At 32.9% G+C, this 10,994-nt stretch overlaps 1 protein-coding gene across 4 annotated transcripts in view; it reads left to right on the top strand.

Moving 5' to 3' along the window:
* LOC107173206 (uncharacterized) overlaps positions 1 to 10,465 on the top strand; it is a 96,375-nt gene extending 85,910 nt beyond the window's left edge. For all 4 annotated transcript variants that reach the window (XM_089223930.1, XM_089223928.1, XM_089223929.1 and 1 more), the window contains 2 exons: positions 6,542 to 6,716; positions 7,872 to 10,465. In XM_089223930.1, coding sequence (XP_089080056.1) covers positions 6,542 to 6,716; positions 7,872 to 8,626 — 930 coding nt within the window. In that variant the 3' untranslated portion in view covers positions 8,627 to 10,465. The remainder of the gene's footprint in view (positions 1 to 6,541; positions 6,717 to 7,871) is intronic.
* The last annotated feature ends 529 nt before the right edge of the window (positions 10,466 to 10,994 follow it).

Consider the following 10,994-nt stretch of genomic DNA (forward strand, 5'->3'; position numbering starts at 1 on the left):
CCCCACACTGTGGAAGATAAGTTATAAATACACTAGTGCATGTCCACGTCGTTCACTAGACTTTTTTTTTTAATCAATAATATATATATTTATGAGTTAAATGGACGTCCGTAAAAAATGAAAATGTATAATATAATGATAACGTGTTAGACAGGTTAGACTACTGTGCCTAAAGATATATTATAAATAAAACGTATGGGCCGCTACTATTCAACGGCAACCTATATAAATTATTTAAGTAGGAAAATCGATTCCTGTTGGTCTGGTTTTGAATAAGGTAAAAGGGCACGTATTGGACTATAGAAGAAAAAAATACTATTAGATGACATTTACAGTGGACGTGAAAGAATAGAAAAAGGAAAACATATGCTGCCAGTGACGACAAAAGGAATCTGTGGGCACAGAGTGAAAAAAAAGCTTATACATACATATGTAGGTACAATATTGAATATATATATGTATATATTCGTGGCTTTGCTGGTCGGTCCGTGAACGGTTTTATTAAATCGTTCTTTGTCGTAGTCGCTATACCGCCGAAAAGAACTATTTTTCTCTCCTTTTTCCTCGTGCGCATGCGCTTTCCCTCTCTCTCTATTTGTCTCTGTCCACCCCTCTCTCTTTCTCTCTATCCCCTTTCACTCTCTCCTACTACTCCACATCATCGTTGTCGTCGTCATCGTCCTCCTTCTTCTTTACGGATAGGCGAACGCTGACTGTATACGCGGGCGGAACATAATATCGTCGGGGGCGGCGTCCCAAGAATGTGCGCGCGCGGTGTTCGGCAAGCGGATAATTGACTTTTCCCGGATGCCCATAAATTACGTTCGCTGACGCCCTTTTCCGTGCCGGCGCACATAATGCTGCCCGCTAATTCGTTAATCCTCCACTTACCGAGTTCTCAAACAAAATTAATGACCCTTATAGAAACGACCGGTCCGCTGGACGGTATGTGCGAGCCGCAGTATTGGCATTCCTCATCTGTACACAAGAACGCTTACGTATCTATATATACATATATACACTGTTATGTGTGCTTATATAATATATGCACTAGGTATATGTGTATGTTGTAAGACCCCCCCTCTTGCTCCACTTCTTCATAACATCCCTCTCTATAGTCTCTTAACCCATCCGGTCAACTTGAAATTAGATCACCACTGCCATACGATGTGTACCTATATGCATATATTATCATATTTAGGTAAGTCGCCATCGGAGTTTACCGCAAATTAATTATCATCGTCCAACGATGTACTGTGCAACTGTGCAAAACGGATGCATATTATTGTAGTATAACATTATATTATTATATAGTCCAAATATCTGCAGGATTCGTTACTCCTGCAACCGTACAAAAGCATTAGAAGATCTATACATGCATATCACGCTAAAATAATTTTTAAACAAATTATGATGAAAAACATTTTAAGCACCCGTGGTATTCTATACGCATTTGAGTCATCAATTTAGTATAGTGAGAGATAATCGATATATATATATATATATATATATTAAAGCCTTTAAATAGGGGACGACTGTGAAAATAAGTTGCTATATTTATTAAAGAACTTAATTTTAAAATATATAATATACAATATACACTATATAAAATAATACTAATAACAGTGTATAAAGTCAAGTATATGGTATAATATATACAATAATTATACATGATGGTTTTAGATTATAAGAATACTTTCAATAATAATTATCGATTAATATATATTACTATTGGTAAAATAATAATACTTTTATTGTATATAAGCAGCTCTATCATCATTTTTTTTTCTTCAAGCCGTTTTAAATTTATGATTGCTATACATTTTAATTATTTATTTAATGATTTTAATATGAACACGAATTTCAATATCATTCAAGGTTTTAATATTGAAGCTATATGTAAATAAAAAAAATTAATTTAAAAAAATCAAAACGGAATTTGTTTTTATATAAATGACCATAACATACCACATTTTTATGAACTAATAGGTAAAACATTAAAAATATAATAAATACCTAAAAAATATTTGTTATAACCTATACGTAATGAAACCATAAGTATTAACTGTATTAATTAAATTATCTTGCTCATAGTAATTGATAATAAAAAATCATAGAGTAAAACTTATACTTAACCAAACCTAACAAACCTACCCAGTAACCACATACCACGATTTTTCACTTTTACTTATTCACTATACAAACCAATGGACGTCATTCATCGTATTAGTCGTTATTCATTACTCAGGCACTTCCATTTATATTCTTCTACGCGTTTATCAAAGGGTAGTGAAAAAATAAAACCTTTCGCTGGCATTTCTTAACCTTTTTTGAACAAAACAAAAAAACCTTTCAAATAAATTCCTCGAGGGTGAAAACACACACACTCACGCGCTCACATTTTACCTAAGCCAGAAATCACTTCATCAGACGATAGTCGTTGTCTACGTCAATGGATGAGGGTCCATTTGTTTAATCGCAGCAAAGATAAGTTCACTTGTGGCGAAACAAAATGAAAACAAAATAATTACCACTAAAAAGCTTGTTTTGTTAGTAATATTAAAACATTGTGAGTCAATATTTATACCTTTAATAATTTATATTATAAATATTTACTAAAGGTGACTTTTTTCTAATATCTTACTTTGTAGAACAATAATAATTATTATATGTTTCTAATTATTGTTTATTTATAACCAAAAAAAATATTTAATTATTTATAAACATTTGAAGTGCCTATCTATATATGTTTAGAATAATCCTTACCCGTTCTGCACAATAATTAGGTTCTTTACTTATGTCAAGTCTTAGATAAGTAGTAAATTACCTAATGCTTAACATTAAATTGTAACAATTACAATGGATTCTCAAAAGAAATATATTTCAAGAGTATTAAATTATAAATACCTAGAAGTTTCTAAATATATAAATAACAACCCTGATACAAAATAAAAATGGAATTGAAAATGTTATTAAAAATTAAATCATTCATCAAAATACATTGTTTTTAATTTTTTGGATAAATTTGTTTTCCTGAGCGTAAATATAATAATTATTTAATCATTCTACTACTTTATATTATATTGCGTACACATACTAATCTATAGGTGTAGAATAGATTAACTTCATCATCTATAAAATATATAAGTCTACCTATCCATTATAACGGCAGCTAAAAGTCAAGTCTTACAAAAAATAAAGGTAACCTACATATATTCATATAAACTCAGTACCTACAAGAATCGCATTAAGTGTATTAATAACTGCAGTGGCTTATACGCCAGTATAGTGAATAACACAATATTGTTAGAGAGTTTGGTACACAAAAGTTTTAGTCATTGTACGACTTTTTGACCATAATACAATATATTATTATATTATTGTTCAATTCTATCAGTCGGATTATATTTACCGAATCGACTGTTTCAAGTGGGTCGAGTTGTGTACAACTCGTGTCGGTAAACACAACATTACGCAAAAGTATAGACTGTGGCCAAACATTATTTCACCCCTTGTCCCATTCTGTTAGCTATATTAAAATCCCAAAACTATATTATAGTGCAAACAGCCTAACTGACAAAAGAAAAAAACAACAATTTTATAAATGACATAAATATTCCACTGCAGAAGAGCTTTTGTCAACAATAATAATCTCACATGCAATAATCGGTCACAATAACTATGCATATTGATTTATATAGAATATAGATTATAAGCTCAAACGAAATATTTTATACTATTATATATTTATATTATTAATACGCACAGTATTGTGCACGGCATAATCCGATACATAAAGATACGCCTTCAACATCTTCAGATGAATATTTTTTTTTCCAACCGTATGCCCATTTAGGAACGACAGAACTTCGGTATGATATAATGCATCGTATTAAATGTACATATATATTATACATGCAGGCGAAAGCCCTATTGTCTTTTGAAATGACTATGGTGTAATCATTTTTAAAGCTTAAGCACCCTACCACAAGTACTCACAAACAATTCTCCAACTATTAAAATTTTGGCAAACCCGTTTTCTGTGCCACTTCCTAACCTTCTTACAGTACAGGTGATTAATTTTTTTAACCACATGACTCTTTCGTCTCTTCACAACATACTGATGGCTCTCAAATATTATTATAACAAAAAAAAAAAAATGATGTTTATATTTTATTCATGTGGACGGTAATTAATGTAGTTATCAATCGTTTTAATTCGTTTGACATTTGCAATCATATTAGGTATACCAACAGTGTTGATCCAACACGCCATTGATCAAAATATATTCGAATCGAATACGATAGGCTTCTATTTTATTATGTTTACTTTATTAAACGCAATCGTACAATAATACAACACTGTCCAACTATAAATCTATAATATATTATATTTTGAGCCCATCGCCGTTTCGTAGCTCGCCAGTAGGGCAAAGTTTTAGGGACGGGGGAAAAATGCGCGTTGACGACAAAAATTATAATTAGTTTTTGGAAATATTTCCATTTGCAATTTATTATTAACCCCCTTCTACTCACCTCCCAAATACACCGCTGCAGTCCGTCCATACACAGTAATATACACACCCCCCCAATCCTGCGTGTACGTTTCACGCCGATTCAATTAACTCGACGACGAAACGTCATAATCGGATTACCCCCGGCGCATTATCATCTACCCTCTAACGCATACACCAACCCACCCACCCACAAACACACACTCACACATAGAAATATAATATTAAATACGTAAAAATAAGTGCGTGTGTGTGTTATACGTACAGGATGACGGGGAGGTTTCACCGAAAAACACACGACGATAATAATAATATATAAAGTCGAATTCCGCGGGGTGTGCTTCGATTAGCAGCAGTTCTCCGGCACCCGTCAACCACCCTTTCCACCACACCGACCATCGAAACCATCGCTCCGCCGCCGCCAATGAATTTCTAATAACTTGCCCTCGATGCCACTGGTTGATGGGGGGGGGGTGATTGGGGTTGAGGTCGGAGGGTAGATACTCGTGGAAATTATTGCTGTTTCACACCGTGACGTTTATTATATATAACGACTGGCCGATCTAATCCGCGACATGGCAAACTGCACTCCATACGCGGTAGCATAGTGACTGTCGTAATATTAATATTAATAAAAATAAGCGCATATATTATAATATTATATGATACTGAGAACTACTCCGATTTCGTCGTGTATTGGGACGAACGATAACGTCATTAATATCATCTTGGCGGCTGCGAGTCGACGATGAGTTAATGTGCGTTATAATGTACCAGCTACAGGTCTTATTGATTTATATTCGTTTTCAAGCGATTATTTTATAAGAGATTTGATTTTTGTTCGAGCCAAAAAAAATATTTTAAAATTCATCGTAGGTATTTCGGTATATTAAAAAATATTAAAAAACATTAACTCAAATAATTATTGTGTCAATAGTGATAATAATACCAATATATTATTATAGTATATTATAAATCGTCTGTATATTGGTTATTAATTCTAGTCAAATGATTTCAAATAGACCAATGTATAAAATTATAATCTGTTATGATAAGGTAAAAAATTAATTTTAGAGTAAACCATATCTAAACGAAGGAAACGAAAATGTTTATGCTCTCGGTTAAAAGATGCATAATATGTTCGTTGATAGTGTTGATACCTATTATATTGTTTGTCGAGAGTGAAAAAAGAAATTTGTCGATACTTCGCTCAAAGGTATATTATACTACGCGAAGGGTTTGAAGGCAGAAGAATATTATATACCTACATTAGTATTATTTATTAGATTAATAGTACCGCGTTATAAAAAAATATAACGTACCTATAATATTAAGTCACAATTATGAGTTTACGAGTAGTATAGAGAACACGCAATACTATAAAATAAAAAGATATTAAATGATTGAAAATTAGTATGTCAAATATAGTATTTATTATTCACAGTTATACATATTGTAATAATTAAAGGTTATCAATTTAAAAATAATAAAACTATTAATTTATGCATATTTCTTACAATTGCGGAAAATTTATAGACGTTTGCTTGCATCGTATATTCGTATATATTTATACACGATTATAAATGTTTAACAAATTATAATTTTTTTATTTTCAAAATGATTGAATGGATCCAATAATCATTTAATCATTATACTTATTTAATAGCTCGTGTTGTAATGTGTATATTTTTAAACACGGATGCGATAGAATTGGTGTATTATATTGATTCTACAAATACGACCTGTGAGATCATATTTTTTTTATCGACTAAAATATTTGTAAGGAATACACATTATTTTAATAATAATAATAATAAAAAGAAAGTGAGAGTTTCTCTGCGGTTCCTTGTGAGAATACAATATAATATATGACATTCTGCAGCGACAAGATTTTCCCGCACCTATTATACTTTGTATTTTCTTTATTTATTTATCAAGTACCTCATTGTCAACTTGTGGGACGACGACATACTCTATATCCGCGGTATATAAGCATATAATAAACCGAAATATTTTTGTTTCACGCAGGTCTGGTTCCAGAACCGACGAGCCAAGTGGCGAAAGACAGAAAAGTGTTGGGGAAGAAGTACAATAATGGCCGAATATGGACTTTACGGTGCTATGGTCAGACATTCATTACCACTGCCGGAGACTATCCTGAAAAGTGCGAAGGAGAATGAATGCGTCGCGCCCTGGTTGCTCGGTAAGTACCTATTACTGCGTATACAACAACTATTACTGTCTCCGTCACTCGTTTTTTCCCGCTATTTTATATGATATTATTCTCGTTATAATGTTCTGGAAATTGGTTGCCACGGGAACACCGAAATGAGCTTCATGAATTAGCACAATGTCCATTGTTAAGGATTCGTTTCCCATCACAGTGCCATTGTTTTACCAGCGTAATGGCCGATGGTTTCTACTCCATGGCATGCAATTTACTTTCAGTGCATTATTGTATTAATTCCTCAACATCTCACACCACTCCATTAAACATGCAAATTCTATTATATCTCTACCAATGTTCAAATTTAATAATGAAAAAACCTCTATTTACCAAAATATAATAATATACGTATATATTATTATGCATTAATATGTTTTCTCCCTTTAAAATGGTTGGTCTCGTTACCGTAGGATGGTGCGCGATGCATCAGTGTTACACTGAAATATGTATACGAAATGAAAAATTGCTTTTTCAATTTGATCGATTATTTTTTTCAAAGTTATAGGTATTAAAATAATATAATGTATAGGAATGTTTCATATTTTCTATTTATATTATTATATTTGATTTTAATATAGTTATCGTTAAACATAATATTCTGATCCAGATTCCAGGCTGGTTTTTAATTATTATCTAGTACTAACTGTACGTACCTATTTGTTATTTAACTACTCAATTTTAATTTTTACATTTCAGTAAATCTGTTAAAATTCTATAAATATTACATTTCATATAATGCAAACAATAAATTTGAGTATTGCCGTTTTAATAATAGGTAATATTTATATATTTAAAGTTATAAAATAATTTTTGAATGAAACGGAAAACGTTCTGCACCTAATTCCATACTAAACCATTACTAGTTTGATATTCAAAGTTAAAAGAGATTCCTTCTGACACAAAATAAAATAGGTAGCTAGGTAGGCAAATATGTTAGTAGTTATACTACAAAGACTGCATATTTATAGACACGTGACAAACATGCACGAGCCACGGTGAACTTTTAATGATTTTTGAAATTTAAATTTACATTCCAAAATATTTATAATAATAATATAAAAAAATGAAAGCAATAATAACCACCACTTATTAACGACAGCCAAAACTAACTCGTAACCTTGAATATTTTAGGCATGCACCGCAAGTCGATTGAAGCGGCGGACCAGCTGAAAGATGACAACACTGTATGCAGCGGTGCCAGCCAAAAGAGTGACAAGGAGGAAGACGAGGACGACGAAGAGGACGACGAAGATGACGACGAGGAGAACCACCCCTGCAAGAGGCCGGCCAGGACGAGTCCGGAGACTGCGACGGACATGTCGTCGCCACAGCGGCATCAACATCAGCAGCAGCAGCAACAACAACAAGACGCTGCAGTCGCACAGGACCGACAACAACAACAGCAGCAGCAGCAGCAGCAACAACAACAGCAGCAGCAGCAGTGCGCGGCCAACGCTGAAGCTCACCGACGGATTCAGCAAGAAATACAATCACAGATGGAGCAACACCACGCGGCCGTTATGCAGCTGGCCGCCAACCGGGCACAGGACTCAGAAGAGTTCCGGAACAACAGCATCGCGTGCCTCAGAGCCAAGGCGCAGGAGCACAGCGCCAAGATACTCAGCCTGTCGGCGGACGCCCTCATGTTGGTCAACAACAACGGCGGCGGATTTCGCAGCCGGAACGCTGCAACCGCTGTAGCCGTGGCTGCGGCCGCTGCGGCAGCCGCCGATGTGGCCATGGCGTCGTCCGGTGGTGGCCAAATGTTGGCTGACTGCGACGCCAACGCCAACAACGTGAGGGGCGTGAACCACCACCAACAGCAACAGGCGGTCGGCTCGGACATAATGGTCACGTCTTCCGACACATCGTCGTCAATGTTCTAATCAAATAATATACTGCTAAACATGTTATGTATTTTATTATTATTATTATGTACATTATATTATTATTTAATAAATAAATATTATAATTATTTAGAGTAGCCGCGCGTAAAATACAGACATGACGGAGAGAGGTATAACGAAATGAGGACGTTTTGGTTTCAGTTATATTACAGTTATTGCAGCTGTTTAGCTGCAGGTAATCTATTTATATCGCGTTATATACCAGAGAACTGCAGATAACTTGCTAAGCGGGTGTCAGCTGTAGTAGGTATACTACCCAGAACTAAGCCTAATGACTTATGCCTACATTATGATGATCATCGTCAGCATCTCGCTATCGGACTTCGATTAAATATCTTTTTGTTTATGCAATACATTTTCAAATATCCAATGCGTCATTTAGCCAACGGTCAGACAGTTGCAGCGGGTTTACAAAAAATTCCGGCGGCGCAAACACTCAAAAGTAATATGTGATTGTAGGGAAGCCACGTGCACCAGCATATCAAATACCTCTACCCCCTTCCCACCTCAAATCAACAATTAGTCACAGAAAGCCCATAATATTGTTATAATAACAAGTGAAATCTAAACGTATCACATTATCTTCAAGTATTGTTAGCAACTTCTAGTCCAGACTATTCAACTCGATTTTAGACATGCGCACCACTACCGCCATCACCTATAGGAATATTTTCAAAACGAAACGAAACTAGTGTAAAATGCAATAGTGTCCAAACACATTAGTTAGTTTATGATTTACATGGTATATTATAAATTAATATGTTTCGTTTTGAGGAGAAAAAAACTCTTCAATGCCTTTTCTTATAAGTTATAACTAATGATATGTAATCATGTAATCGTCTTAGTCTCCACATGACTCTCATGCTGAATGTACTCGTACAACATCAATGTGATTTTCCTCTTACACGTGCTCAGATGAAGATGGCTGAACTAAAATGACTAAAAATATATACCTCTCACACGATTCGTAAAGCACAACAAAATTGACGAATATTAATCGAATACCTACACGAGTTGTGTGAGATCGGCTTAATATACGTTTAGTGAGAAAAACTAACCGTATAACATGCACATAATATAATATTTACAGCCGAATGATTTTTTTAGGTTACTTATTTGATTACCTTTTCTTTCGACCTCTCAGTTACACTCTAGTCGCTAAACAGAGGGGCATGATGTTTAGAAATATAGCGTAACACGATGGGTGAGATTGAGGAATGATTACGGATTTATAAGACCTTTTTCATATTTTTATGTTATATAACTATATCTGTTTTGAGTTTTTTTTTCACAAAACCCCTCGATGGTCAGTTTAAAAGTTAATTAATACTATTCATTGACACATTTGTTCGCTAAATTATATTGTCATTATTATTATTATTTAAACATATTGAACAATACAATTTTTTGTTTGTATCTATTGTATTATTAGATATATTATATCATGTATAATATTATGTATAATATTGATTTAAATATGTGTAGCTAAAATTATTATTATAACATGTAAATGCGCGCAGTCTCTATAATATTTGTGTACATATTTTGTAAAGATAATTTATCGTGTGTTGTTATTTAAAATTTATATTTATTATACCCATACGTACGTGCAATAATTCGTAATTTTTGTTTCTTTTTTTTACATTTTCTTGTACAAATCAACTTTTCTTAGCTCGAAAAACTACATTTTATTGCGCATTTTAGACAGTAAGAATATTATATTTAATTACGCTTGTTACAATAAATCACCCACTCATATACGTCCTTTTTCTCATTATACCTGTAGTAAATATTAAAAATATCGTATTATTGTAATAATGCTCTATATCTCGTTTTGATTTTTGTCCATTTTTTTTTTTTTTTTTTGATCTCATATGTACTTTCATATTCATTTTTAGTGCCGTATTTTATAGGAGAATGTGTTCCACTTGGTAACAAAAATGTATTATGTTTAATATATTCTGAATAGGACATTTTATGTTTAAAGTTATATTATAATAATATTACATTTTAGATTTATATTATATTGATGCTAACTACTGACATAAAAATTACGGATACTAATGTTTTTATCATTCATAATCATTTGAAATATAATTTGTTTGATGAAAATGAGTATATATTATAATTATATACATATTACGTATTATAAAAATAATTTATTGAGTTCATATACTACTATATTGACATGACATATATGTTGTAGATCATACACCTATATACATCATAATATGTATTATATCAGTGTTGTCTTAACAATACAAATGATGGGCATAGATAAACCATGAATCTTTTCTCCCAATATTGTAAAGAATATAAACTATAAATTATATTTTGAATGATAAAA

Source organism: Diuraphis noxia, unplaced genomic scaffold, assembly GCF_037042655.1.
Source record: "Diuraphis noxia isolate RWA-SAM2 unplaced genomic scaffold, SU_Dnox_SAM2 contig0003, whole genome shotgun sequence".
Lineage (NCBI taxonomy): Eukaryota > Metazoa > Arthropoda > Insecta > Hemiptera > Aphididae > Diuraphis > Diuraphis noxia.